Source organism: Pteropus vampyrus, unplaced genomic scaffold (assembly GCF_000151845.1).
Source record: "Pteropus vampyrus isolate Shadow unplaced genomic scaffold, Pvam_2.0 Scaffold62, whole genome shotgun sequence".
Lineage (NCBI taxonomy): Eukaryota > Metazoa > Chordata > Mammalia > Chiroptera > Pteropodidae > Pteropus > Pteropus vampyrus.
The window spans coordinates 3,610,446-3,623,971 of NW_011888843.1; the positions used below are offsets into that span (position 1 = coordinate 3,610,446).

At 47.4% G+C, this 13,526-nt stretch overlaps 1 protein-coding gene across 1 annotated transcript in view; it reads left to right on the forward strand.

Annotated features, from left to right (window-relative positions):
• CCBE1 (collagen and calcium binding EGF domains 1) overlaps nt 1-13,526 on the forward strand; it is a 212,343-nt gene that overhangs the window by 188,306 nt on the left and 10,511 nt on the right. The window contains exon 6 of the mRNA XM_011361136.2: nt 7,791-7,894. Coding sequence (XP_011359438.1) covers nt 7,791-7,894 — 104 coding nt within the window. The remainder of the gene's footprint in view (nt 1-7,790; nt 7,895-13,526) is intronic.

A 13,526-nucleotide genomic window follows, 5' to 3' on the forward strand; every position in this document is an offset into this window, starting at 1 on the left:
CGCGTTCTGTTGAGGTGAAATCCCATTTACATGGGCATGAAGAGCAGTGTTGAGCAACCCAGTCTAAAGCACAGCCATCAGAAACAGGAAAAAAATGCTTACCTCTGTCAGATTAGGAATAGACCATAGGGGTCTCCAAATAATAGGACCTGGCCCCGCCACAAGCAGCTCCTACCCAGAGACCCGCCTTCATTATTAGAGACCAGAGAAGCCGGAGGGAATTTGCAGAGACTAGTGTAAGATTCCACGTGCTGAATTTACTGGTTCTTTGGTCTCAGGTGACCTCCACCAGTTGCAGTAATTCTTATTTCTGCCACCACATCCCTCTTCAGTCCCAATGGCAGCGGAGAACCCCTTACAGTCACCCTGCTGCATGGCTCCCTAGGGATGGCCCTGAGCAGTGACAAGGTGGCCTTGGTGGTACTCACCTCCTGCGTAGTGCTTTGGCAGTGTGGATTCAGAGAGTGGAGCCTGGCCTGGGGCCCAGGAAGGTCTCGTTGCATCTTTGAAATTAGCAGTCTACGGTGCTCAGCCAGTCCTGGACCATATCCTCTGCTTGTTTCCTTGAGAAGTGAATTGTATTCCTTAAAACTTCCTCAAACACCAAGTTTCAGGACCAGAGATCAAGAATTTCACGTGGCCAATTTGACTTGTACAGCTGAGAATTCAGTAAAAAACCGAGCAGTCGTAATTATAAGGGGTATGTATTTGCAACTGTTTTTTGCACCTTCTCTAGTATTACTTTCATTCAAAGACATAGTTCATCCCAACTGTTTATTATAGTGTTTCCCCACAGTGTGTGCTCCAGAACTGTGGGATCCTGTGGGGTGTAACTACGTCTTTTTTCCTTTAGAAGCTTGTTTGGGGAAGAATGTATTACTGCTCACATTTCTTAAGGATTCGTGATGCAAGTGCATCTAAAGCTCTAAAAGAAATCGCCATTTAAAAAAAATATATTAATTTTGATGAAACCAGAATTTCCCAAAATCAGTTTCTTAAGAAACACCTATAAATATCTGCCAGATGATGGTGTCCTGAAAAATACAGTTTGGAGAATTCTAACCTATTAGCGTCAAAACTCTGAGCTCTGGAGCCCAGCTTGGTAGGTCATCTGGTCGACTTTCAGGCTAGGATGTTTTCAGATGAAGCGAAGTCTGGGGAGAAAGCACTTGCTGAGGACAGCAGAGCATCTGATGAACAGAACAGGACAGTCCTCCATTCTGCCATTCTGAGAGACAGGATGTTCCTGTTTACAGGGACTTCAATGGGAGATGTCCTCCTGTTTAAACAGGAAGAACTGTCTAGTGGCTAAACCAGAGCCCTATTGTAACACAAACTCATGGCACAGATCCGCCTTGGCTATGAATTCTCCCTCTCTTCCTCTAAATAGAACAACCTCAAATCTTTAAAAAGCTGAAATGACACCATTGTCTGTTGTCTCCCCCGCCTCCGACGGCAGCATTATGAAAGAATTACTCAGTGTTTCACATTCGGTAACTAGTCTCTGTTGAATTCACCACCTGTGCACAGAGGACTAGCATTCGGTTTTAGTATTTTACTAAGAAAAACATTCCAGCACTGGTAACCAGGGACATCGGCGGGTTAGAGACCGAGAGGAGTGAGTTGCTCCCAAAATTATGAGAGAGGAGAGGCACATTGTGTGCCCTGATTGTTAAAGTCACTGCTCAAGCAACGGGCCACAGAGAAGGTGGGGAGCTGGCTTTGACGGTTTTGGCGACAGAAAGCAAGAGCCCTGGACAGTGGTTGTCCCTTAGCTGGGACATCAGGAGGGCGGGCAGCCAAAGCTGCTTCAGTAATCTAGTTAGCCAGCTGAGGGTCATTGGGCAGGGCGGGGTAGGTCTCCGGGCTTCATTTTCTCCTGTGTAGACAAGAGTGTTGGCCTTGATGAGCTCTGAAGACCCTTTTGCCCTCGCAAATCTTGTTTGCAGTTTGGTGTGACGTAGCATGAGTGAAAGTAACACAAGCCCTGTGAGTCCCTGTGAGGTCCTCATTTCTTTGTCATTCATCTGAAGGAGTGCCAAGACTCAAAGACACACCCAGCTCCAACACCAAAACACAGAGCTTTCCGTACAGTCTCCAAAAGATGAATAATTAATATCCAGATATTCAGTTCAAGAATAAAAAAAAAAAAAAAAAACAGGCTAGACGGGTACTATATCTGGAACCTCAGAGGCTGCTAAGCAGTTTCATCTGTTTTGGACTAATTAATAAGCCAAATATTTCATCACAGTCATTTTTTTATGAAGAAGTAACGATTATTGAGTATAAACACATGTGATCTAAGACCTCCTTTCTCTCCTGTTTTTTTTTTTTTTAACTTTTCATTGTCCAACGTCTGAACGTTATACTCAGATTTAAAATCGAACACAGCCCCAGCTCATTATTCAGAAAGCCAGCAGAGAGCAGAAGGGGCCAGCCTCAGAACTGTCTCTGACGACTGAAAGGTTGCCATGAGCACACAAGCATGGAGACGCAGGCCGTCTGGCTAACAGGCAAGAATGGCGTGCTCAGTCACTTTGATTCTCTCTTTGAAAGTACGTAGCCAGAGCCAGTTTAGTCACTCCAGGGAGTCTGCATAGCCCTGAGAGGGAGACAAATTAAGGACATGTTGGCTCCATAGTAATTAGCTTACCCGTCTCTATTTTTCAACTTGTTTACTTTCTGATAAAGTGACCATGACCCTAGTGTCACTTATTACAGTTCAAAGTGTCGGGGACAGCCAGGTGTTTCATATAACTTTCAAGTTTCACTAATTCATACATAGATCAGTGGTTCACAACCTAGAGAGCTTTTAAAAATGCTATTACTGTTCTCTTGCTGAGACTCTCTGAGGGATGGGGTGCACCAACATGGTGGGATTTTTAAAAGCCCCCCAAATGGTTGCAATGTGCCACCAGGGCTGAGAATTTCTGCCAGTCAATAGTGTACAAATATGCACTATCAACTTTTAAAAACAAACATGCTTTGTTCGTTTGTTACACTGCTTATTTGAGATATGTTGGGAACAGTCCAGTTTTCTAAGTTTATTAAATATTACTAATATGGTATTTAAGGAATTCAATTTTAATGCTTAGGATGTATGTATGTATAGCCTGCTCAAATCAGGAAAATTAGAGCTATCTGCCCCCATGTGGCTCATCAATAATATTGCACATTTAAAATCTGAATCGTCGGGAACAAAATGTTAAGTGATACCTCACTTAATGTGGTCATGGTCAAGGCCAGAGAAATCAGTGACTACACCATTAATTGAGAGGACTGAAAACATGCAAAGTCAGAGGTGTCCACCCAGATTTCTAAGTCAGTTATTAATGTTGCACGAACAGGTTTGTTTGAGCTCCACATCTGACCTAGTAGACAAACTACAGGATAGACAAGACCCAATTTGGAATGGATTGCGTGTTCCAGATCTACACGCACAATTATTTATCTTCAAACCCTCTGAGAGCTCCTTGAAAAGGATGATGTAAACAGCCCTACCCCACATCTGCAATTTTGTAGGTAATTTAAAAGAAGATACCAACAATAGCAATCATAACATCTGTGGAGCACTCGCCATGCACTAGGCACCTTTCTGGGAACTCACAGGTGTCATTGACACCTCACAGCTATCCCGGATGGTAAGTGTCATTTTCGTCATTCAAGGAACATCCGGATGCTCACAGAAGCTGTGACTTCCAACCTAAAAGGCAGGATCAGGATTCAAGTCCCGATCGCTTGTAGAGCCTGCGCTCTTCAGAAGTCGTCGGGAAAGAGTTCATCTTGATCTCCGTGTGCTGACGATTTCACAAAGGGACAGAAAACAGGCCAGGCATCTTCAGGTGAAAGGTCACCCAGCAGAGCAGCTTCCCTGGAGCAGCGCATGTGCCTCAGAGTCACTGAGAGGGCTTTGGAAGAACCCTGCACCAGTCCCGCTCCCAGAATCCCGGATTTCTGGGAACAGGTCCCGAGTGGCGGTGGTGTGCCACTGCTGGCCTGGCGATCACGCCTGAGAACCACCGCCTGGAGCCTGCCTGGCAGGTAGCGCGCAGGTGTTCTGAATAGAACTCCCGGTAGCAGGCTCACCGCGCCCCCACAGTGCCTCACTCGGGGTCTGTGAGTGCCCAGCCTCTGCACGAAGCACTCTGGGAGACCTAAAGCAAGTTACTTCCCTTCTCTGGATCTTAATTTCCTCGTCTGTAAAGGACATTGAACCAAAGATCCATCACTTCTGAGACTACATGACCTAAACAGAATAGAGTCTAGAACCTGGTAAAGAGGTTTATTCCTATCATGAAAACATCAAATGGCCTTACTCATACCAACACTTGGAAAATTCAGCTGAGTATGTGAAAGTAGAAATGGAAAGTTGGGCTTTTAACTCTTGTTCAAGATGGCCTGGCTCTGCCAACAGGACTAGTTCCATTAAGGTAAAGTTAATCCCCAATAGTGAAACATGTATCCTCATTCATCTTGCATTCTTAATGCCTCACGCGGGGCCCAGCAAGTAGCAGATGCTCCATAGATGGAGAGGAGGGAGAGGGAGAGGGGGATAGATAGATGAATGGATGGATGAATGGACAGACAAATGGACGAGGGAGAGAAATGAGTGGGATGAGAGGCTGAATGAGATCGATGGGTCATGGGATGAGATGGTATCAATCGACCAGTAAATGGGATAGAATGAATGAATGCTAGATTGGGAGAGATTAGTGTACAACAGCTGTCCTTAAGTATTAACCTAATAATCTTGGCATTGGAGTCATCTATCGATGCCCGAGTTCGCCCTACTGTCCCATGAGCATAACCAAAGTTTGTTAAGGCTTCAGTACTTTACCACTAAGTGTACTTTTGCATGGAAATCCCCTTGTGTCATCTGTTATATTGGAGACCAATCTAAATAACTAATTCTCAAATGAGTTCAAGCTTCAGAGGCAAGTAGGGTTGTAAACTGATACATTGAACATGAAGAAAGAGCCCAGAGGAAATCGCCTGATTTGTAGAAAAGGCACTGGACTCAGATTCAGGAAACCTCAACGGCAAACCCACATCGGTTGTTAATTTGCTAGATAACTTTGGGGAAGTCACCAAACCTCGGTTTCCTCTCGTTCTGTTGTTTGTGTTAATACTGTCATCCAAGGATTCTGGGCTTACCGAGCAAAGGGAAGGCAAGGGGTTTGGTGGGTCCAAAGACTGTGCTAGGTGCTGTCCCATTTACCAGCTCCAGGCACTGTGCCAAGGAGTCTACACGCATTAATTTTGTCATTGAATCATCACACCAGCCCTGTGTGGTAGGAATTATTCGAATGCTATTGTTGAAGAAATTGGGCCTATTGAGGTCAGATCACTGGCCCGAGGTCCCTGAGCTGGTCAGTGACCGAGTTTAGACACACACTCTAGGGAGCACGACTCGGAGGCTGTGCCCTCAACCAATCCGCTTCACCGTCTCCAAGCGCGAGACCATCCCTGCTCCTCCTAACGTAGCTCATGGTTACACAGCTGCAGTGTGAGTCAAGGTCATTCCTCAAGTGCACCACTTGAACATGGGGGTGGAAAGCTACCAACAGAAGAATTAGCTGAGAAAGTGGGAGTTAACAAGGTGGCTCTGTTACGTTGCACACACGTAGGTGGATTTAAAAAGAGACCGCCACTTTCCCAGACACCCAGGTCACACACGCAGAATCTAAGCTATAGGTGGACTCCGTATTTCCAAGAATCACAGTGTTGCTATTGGCAACTCAGCCAGAGCACTGCTTCCCTCACTTCAATCTGCTGGCTTGAGATATGTGTTCCTAGTATGTGCACTCCAAGCCTCAGACCTCCCGTGAGGTGCAGGGATGGGTGTGACAGGTGAGCTCTGAACCACCCACCACTCTGCTGCAGGTGGGTAGTCAGAGATCTCAGCCACCAAGTTGTCCCTGGGCCCCCTCTCACTTCTCAGCAAAAGCACCGGTCGCCATGCAGACACCGGGCAGGGGACCGACTCTGTGGGAGAGATCAGCTGGCCTGCATGAGGGAGGCTCACCTGGGCATGGTGCTCTCCGACGCCCAGCCCACCCATCCATGTATCAGCTTCCCAGGGCTCCCACAACTAAGCGCCACCAAGTGGGTGGCTTAAAGGACAGAAATGTATTGTCTCAGGTCTGGAGGCTGTAAGTCTGAGATCAGGGTGTTGCCAGGGTTGGTTCTTTGGGCTGTGAGGGAGACTGTGCCAGGCCTGTCTCCTGGCTTCCGCTGCATCATTCCATCTCTGCCTTCATCTCCACGTGGCGTTCTCTGTGTGCATCTGTGTCCAAATTTCTCCTTTTTATAAGGACACGAGTCATACTGGATTTCCCCTACCCCCACTCCAGTATGTTTTCTTCTTAACTAATGACATCTGTAATGACCTTATTTCCAAATATCACATTCCAAGGCACTGGGGGTTGGGGCCTCAACATATGAACTTGGGCGGGAGGGGGGCCGCGGCAAGGGACAGCTCAACCTCTAACCCTCCACGGATGCTTTTTGAGCACCCACTATGTGTGCCACCAACAAGCGACTGCAGTTTGTAGGTGGCTCACGCTCTGGCCATAGTAGCTCCTCCACAGGGAAGCTTGGGACACCTGCCGTTTGCATGACACGTGTGGTAAATGCCACCTGATCTCAGAGGACTGTAGCACCTCTATAGATAGAGGGCGGGCTTCGTGGAACACTTGAACTTGGTCTTAGTTGGTAGGATTCCACAAACGGAGATGGCGAAGCGGGCTTCCCAGGAGAGAAGAACAGTGAAATGGAAAGCACATGGGACAAGAGGCACAAGAAACGACTCGAAGGAGACGTTACTTGACTGTCCTGAGGCTACATACCGGAGAGTAGTCCAGCCTCCTAAGCTAGGAAGGTTTACACTACCCTGGGTGACAAACGGCCCTGCCCCCACCCCAACAAAACATTTGCACACCCCCTCACCCCCACTCTTGGCCCATGCCACTGCCACCTTTGGCACAGACATTGGTGGTCTGCACCTACTCAGTAGCAAAATGACCCCGCATCTCTAGTTGCCCAGCACACAGGTGTCTGTAGCCCTTTTCAGTGCCAGCAGGATGAGAGCTGTTTGTAATCTTGGCCATGTCACCATTTAACTCACCCATTCTTTCTTCACAAAAAAGTCCTTGGAGCTCCCAGTGCTCTACCAGATAACCCTCCTTGGGAGATAGCGGAGCGCCTTCCCAGGGCCTGTCCCATGTGCCCCCCAGGGTGGCGTGTCCGGAGCGCCTGGCACATTTTCCATCCCAGCTTCACCTCTCCGAGGTCAGTGCCCGGCCCTGTTCTGTGTGTGACCCCACCTGGCCCAGCCGTGCACGCTTTGGACAGCCGGATTATCAGAGGTGAAAAGGATCAGCTTTGGGAGCCCTGCACTTGAGTCCCGGTGCCTGAGCTTGGCGATGATTTATGGCGTGTGAACATGGGCCCTTGGAGGAAAATGTAAATCATGTCACGCTGATGCAGCCTGCCTCCTGGAAAGGCACTGATAAAAGGGCCGGGGTTTACATTTTCACACATGAAAGAAGAAGAGGCTGGGATGCCTAAATGGAAACAGCTGAGCCCCAAGTGTAGCAGGGCCCCCCTCTGCCTCTCCCCTGACCCGGGACGTGCTGCCGGTGACCCGAAAACCATAAAATCGCCAGTCTCTATCCCTCGCACGTTCCTCTGCCACTCGGCCTGCCCCAGGTCTGCCTTTTGTGATGCCGTCTCTGGGGCTGGATAGCCTCCGGCCTCCCAGATGGACTGGGGCCTGTCTCCTCTCCCAGGGCACGACGAGAAGTCCGAGAGCACGGTGAGAGCCGGAACCTGCTGTGCCACGTGCAAGGAGTTTCACCAGATGAAGCAGACGGTGCTGCAGCTGAAGCAAAAGGTACGTGCCCGGTGTGTTCGAACAGTCACGTAAAATAAAAGGAGGGTTTGGCGGACAGAAGATAGAAGAGTGTTTAGAAACCGAGAAATCCAGGACCTTGTTGAGCATTCACTGCGGTTGGTGCCAGCTAGGCTTAGACTAGAATGCTTTGCCCGCCCCCCAGAGATGACCTTCTAAAGTGCAGAAGAACAGCAAAAGCAGGGAACCGATTAGGTGACTATTAAAATAAACCACTGGGTAAGGGGCACGTCGTGAAGCTGTGGAGGATGAGCTATGACCGTTGTGACTTTTTGTAAAATGAACGTCCAAGCACATGACCCTGGGACAGACCTAGGCAATTCTAATTTTCTAATATTTTGTCTATACTTTATCAATAGAGAACATCTTCTCCACAAACTTCCATGAGCTGGTGATACATTTCTGTAGCAGCTTTATTTTTCACATTTAAGAATGACAGCCTGTGCTTTGTCTGGGCTCTGTGTACCTCGTGTCCATGGGGGAGAGGACAGACTATAAAAGGCTCCCACGAATGCCTGACAGATTCCTGCTAACATTGGCGTGAGGTCTGTGATGCCTCTGTGATGGACCTGGTGACCTGATTCCTTGAACGACTGTCCTGGCCCAGACCGATAGCATTTGTTATACCGGTTGTCAGGTCACCAGTTTGTCAGCAACTCGGAAATTGCACTTACGCTGGAAAAACATAAACTACTGGTTTGTTTATTTAATTGCTTTCGCTCGAGGCTCTTAGTACCTCAGAGAGGTGTCTGTAATCTGCTGAGCATCTAGTATTCTAAAGGGCAAAAGGGTAAGCATGAGACAATATTGCTTTTCCATGGCCAACAGACATGCAGGCAGCTCCTCATGAGAAGCACAGCCACCAGGAAACCAAGCAGAGCGATAGGCTGAGAAGAGGAATGGCTTTGCAGGCCTTTCGTGTGTTTTTGTTGACGATCTGTGAACTTTCACGGCCATTGTGTGTGTGTCTCTGTCTCTCTGTGTGTCTGTGTGTCTGTCTGTCTAATGTGTCCTCATGATCCTAAATAGTTCGTGATTCAATAGGGATACTAGGCAGAAAACCTTATTAGTTATTAGTTTATCACTGTAAACACATAGATATCAGGATATCCCACACAGATATCCTCAGGTTGAACTTGGACTGATATTAGTATTCATTGGGCAAATTTAAAAAAAAAAAAAAAAGATTCATGGAAGAAGTAAATTTTCATTTCATAGGCCGGAGGATTGGGGCTTGGGGGAAGCGGTGGATCAATGACTCAGTCCTAGAGCCTCCCTGCACTCCCTCTCCTGGGTGGTTAACAGCCGAGAGCTATGGGGAAGCTCTTTCCAGCCTGGAAGATCTTTAGGACCAGTGCTGCTAAACCTCACAAGCTGTTCAAAAATTCAGTTGTTAAATCACCATCTGGCTTCCCATTAGCCTCTCTGCAATGCTTCACATTGTGTGAAAGAAAAAATATTAAGAAGTTGAAAACTTTGTGTCACGACACCTGTCACCCTTAAAGACCCCGCTATAGAGCTCCATTCACATCCAGTTCCAGGTACTGCTTAGTGCTCCAGTAGCCCTCACACAGTTGGTCCGCCTTGTCCTGAATTCTCCTACGGATGCATCTGGCAAGTCCGAGCTAGTGCTGACATTCAAGGAACGTTGTAAGAAGCAGCTCATTTTTAAAGATGCCTGTTGGACTGTGTTGCCTTCTGCAGTTCATAAAGCCATTTTATGTGCAGGATCTCATTTAATTCTCACCATGACCGTGTGAGAAAGATGATGTTATTCTCAGAGAAGCAAGATCACTGGCCGCAAGGCAGGCTGGACCTAAACCCTAGGTCTTCTCATCCTGCTGCTGTGCCGGTGCTGGGATTGTCAGCCAGTTTTTAACTTCATCTCTCTACTGCTGATGCCAGGTGTTCTGTTCAGTAAAGAACATAGGACACCTGCCCAAATAAACGTTGGCTAAGAGGTGGGTGTCCTGGACCGTGGCCAACCCCACAGTATAAAGCGGTATGCAAACATGTCGGGTGAGGTCAGCAAGACCTCAGCTGTGGGAAACTCCGCAGGGCAAAGGGCCTGGGTCCTTCAGTGGGTAAATTGCAAACAAATATATAAGAGCTGGACCTGCAGATTAAAAGAAACTTAAAAGACATATTTTTTTTTAAATGGGCAAGACCAAACCATAGTGTATAGGCATGCACAGGGTGATCAGTTATTTTTTAAACCACGGGAAGTGATTAAAATCAGGATAGTGGTCGCTTTGGGTGCAGGGAAGGAAGAAGGAGACTGACTGAGCCTGGGTGCATGGAGAGGCTTCTGGCAGCTGGCAAAGTTTTGTTTTTAGACTTAGCTGTCCATTAAAGGGATGCTCACCATGTAACAATTTGCTAAGATACAGATTTGTTTTACAGAGTTTCCAGGTTCTGCGCTTTTATTTTCCAATAATTTTTTTTTTTTTTTTTTTTTTATTTTCCAATAATTTTTTTTTTTTTAATGGTATGCAGGCCCCAGTGCCTCCACCTCCAGAATTTCTTCTGTGGTTTGAGAGGAAAATATGGGTGATTTGGCTAAAGAGGGAGGAGTGGGGATAGCTACCCATCATTTAACTCGCAGAGAGGGCTCTTGGGCCCATCAGAGCACAGACGACATATTCGAGCCAAGGAGCCAGTTTTTTAAAGTCACTTGTGCCCCAGCTGCAGGGACTGTTTGATTTGAGAGTGGCGTCGCTGCCAAGCAGTTGAAGGAAGTGCGCATAACGATTCAGGAAGGGTTGGTTGAGCACCTACTATGCCCTGTGGTGGACTGGAAGATGAGGAAATACAAAGCGGTATGGAATAAAGTCCTGCCTTAAATAAACTTACTGTCTTATCTCGAAACCAAGCCAGTGGTGTAAGTCAACCAACAACTGCCAGATGGAGGCGGGCAGACAGTCGCTACTTCAGAAGTTAGAGGTCAGTGAGCTTGCAGAAGTGCGAGCAGATCTGCGACCTGATGGCTGCATTTGCTTGCTCCAGTGCTGCCTTTATGCCAGGCAAATATACAGGTTCTCAATAGGTTGTGACTTCCTCGGCTACCTTGATCTAGTTGCTCTGTAAAATGAGTCTTTTCAGGATTGTTGGGAAAACTAATCCATGTAAAAAGTGACTTTAGATTGCTTTGCCAAGTATTTATAATAATGTTAAGACAGGCAGCTTAGCATAGTGGTTAGGCACACAGATTCCAAAATCAGATTGGCCGAGTTTAGTTCCACGTCTCACCACTTGCTGGCTGTGTGACCCTGGGTGAGTTACTTAACCTCTCTGTACCTCAGTTCTATAAAAAAGGGGATAACAGTAATATCTACTACATAAGGTTTTCATGATGATCAAATGAGTTAATATTTATACAGGACTTAATATAATACCTACCACACAGTAAGAGCTTTGTAAATGTTTACAAATAAATAACCTTAATCACATGTCCTTACAAAGTACTTTACAGGCAGCATCTGACTGACTCATACCAACAGCGCCATGAAGTAGATGCTTTATTACAAAGGCTAATATGAGATAATGATATTCAGAATTCCATTGATTGGAATCCAGGAGAACTATGGACTTTTCTTACATTACTGTGACCTTCTTCCCAAACACCTGCATCCCACAATCCCACCCTCTGCTGTGTTTGTGCAGCAGGTCAAGCCAGGGATCCTGGCCAGCTTCCCCCAACACCAATGCCCTTTACTGTCCTCTCCTGCTAAGGCAGAGAAGGGCTGAAGGAAGCCAGAGTATTGACTTTTACAGAGGGGCAAAGAGAGCTGGAAAGGGCAGGAGGGAGCATCGCTAAATGCCATTCGCATGCAGATCTCATCCTCCAGGCTTGCTTGCAAAATTTCAAATCCAAAGACAGAATAATCTGGTCCAAACCTCCTATTTTGTAGACGTGAAGCTGAGAACCTAGAAAGGCAAAGGGACTCACCCAAAGTCACACAACTGCTTAGAGCCAAGATCTTCCCCAGGCAGAGCATTTCCACTGTGAGCCTGGTGCTGGCAGCTACGAGGCTGAGTGCTGGGCCAGATGCGGTAAACACATCACTTTCACCCACTCGGCAGCCCTTTATGGATGGATATTAAGATCCTCATTTTATAAGTGAAGAAATCCAGGTTATGTAGCTTACCCAAGATCTCACAAGTAAGATCTAGAAAGTGGTCGGGCTGAGACCTAACTGTAAATCGCCTAATGCCAAAGTTTTTCCACTGGAAGCAGATGATAAAGTTGGACCAGCCTTCAGCTGCCGGTGTTGGCCCTCTGCCCCATAGTCAGAGTAGTAGATTTGCTTATAGATTCCCCCCCACTTCACTGGTCACTCCCGTTCTCCCCCAGGACCACAGTCATGCATTTGCAGGTTGGAGCAGACACAGTGACATCAGCACCATTGTAAATAAACTCCTGAAAGACAGCTGGGTCCTGGTGGTGACTTTGAACCATGAACCCCGACCTGAAATTGTGCAAAGCTGACTCTCAGGTTGCACCAGATTTTAATTCTGATGGTCACCCCTACTGCGTCCCCAGGGGAATTGAGTCCCATTCCTTGCAAGCCTCAGGGACCACTGTCTCCTCAAAGCATGGAGGAAAGCACTGGGTGTTCAGAAATCTCATAGTTCATGGACACACGAGGCTGTCCTTACCCAAGGATTTTAAAACTAGCTAAAGGGCCGCTCAGCTTTCTGGGAGTGCAGGCACAGGGTGCCGGGGTACCGAGGGGACCCCTTGGAAGACAGTGGTAATGCTTCTCTGGGCTTCCTGCCCTTTGAGCATCCTCATGCCCTGAGCTGGATGGACTTCAGTAAAAACTCCAAGAAAGGAAAGGGAAAAAAAAAAACTCTGGAGGAAGCTCTAGTCTGGGGAACATCCCAGGTTCAAATAGGCCACCTAGGGCCACTGAAGCAAGAATAAGACCTTGACCCCGAAGAGTCTGACTTGTGCCCTGCAGGCCTGTGAGCAGATTGAGCAGGAGAGACAGGAACCCCTTGGCCTCATGGCTCTACTTGGTCTTCATGCCAGCCTGCGAGGGTACGGCCAAAATCCTCTGGTTTCCCATGATTTTACCTTTTAGAAAAATCCCAGTGCTTCCATTAAGAGGCTAATGGGGTACAGGAGTAGGGCAGGCACGATGCAGAGCAGCTAGAGGAATTTGTTCTCCGTAAGATGAATCAGGTAAAAGTTATTGGGCAAAGTGCAAACCACATATTAGCACGATGTTTGCTTTTCATTAATATTGGATTTCTTCAGTTGGCAAGAATATTTGTCTCCGTGACTAAGAAAAAATCATCAGTTTCTAAAGCTGAACCAAGTGGGTCCCAAACCCAGCAGCCACCTGGCAGGAGAAGGAGACCTTGGCCAGGGGTCTCCATCAATGCCGTGCTTTATAACCGGCATGTGAAACGGCCACGCTCAGAAACGGGCACTAGCGCAGGAGGCCAAGGACCTTCCGAAGTCAGGTAAGGTCATCTTGGACAGCAGAACTTGCCCAGGGCTCCCTGTCGCCATCCACAGGCTGATGTCTTCGCTGCAGTTCCGTGGAATTATTTCGTGGTTCCCCTTACACTCCTCTCAGGCCTGGGATTGGGGGTTCAAGATCTC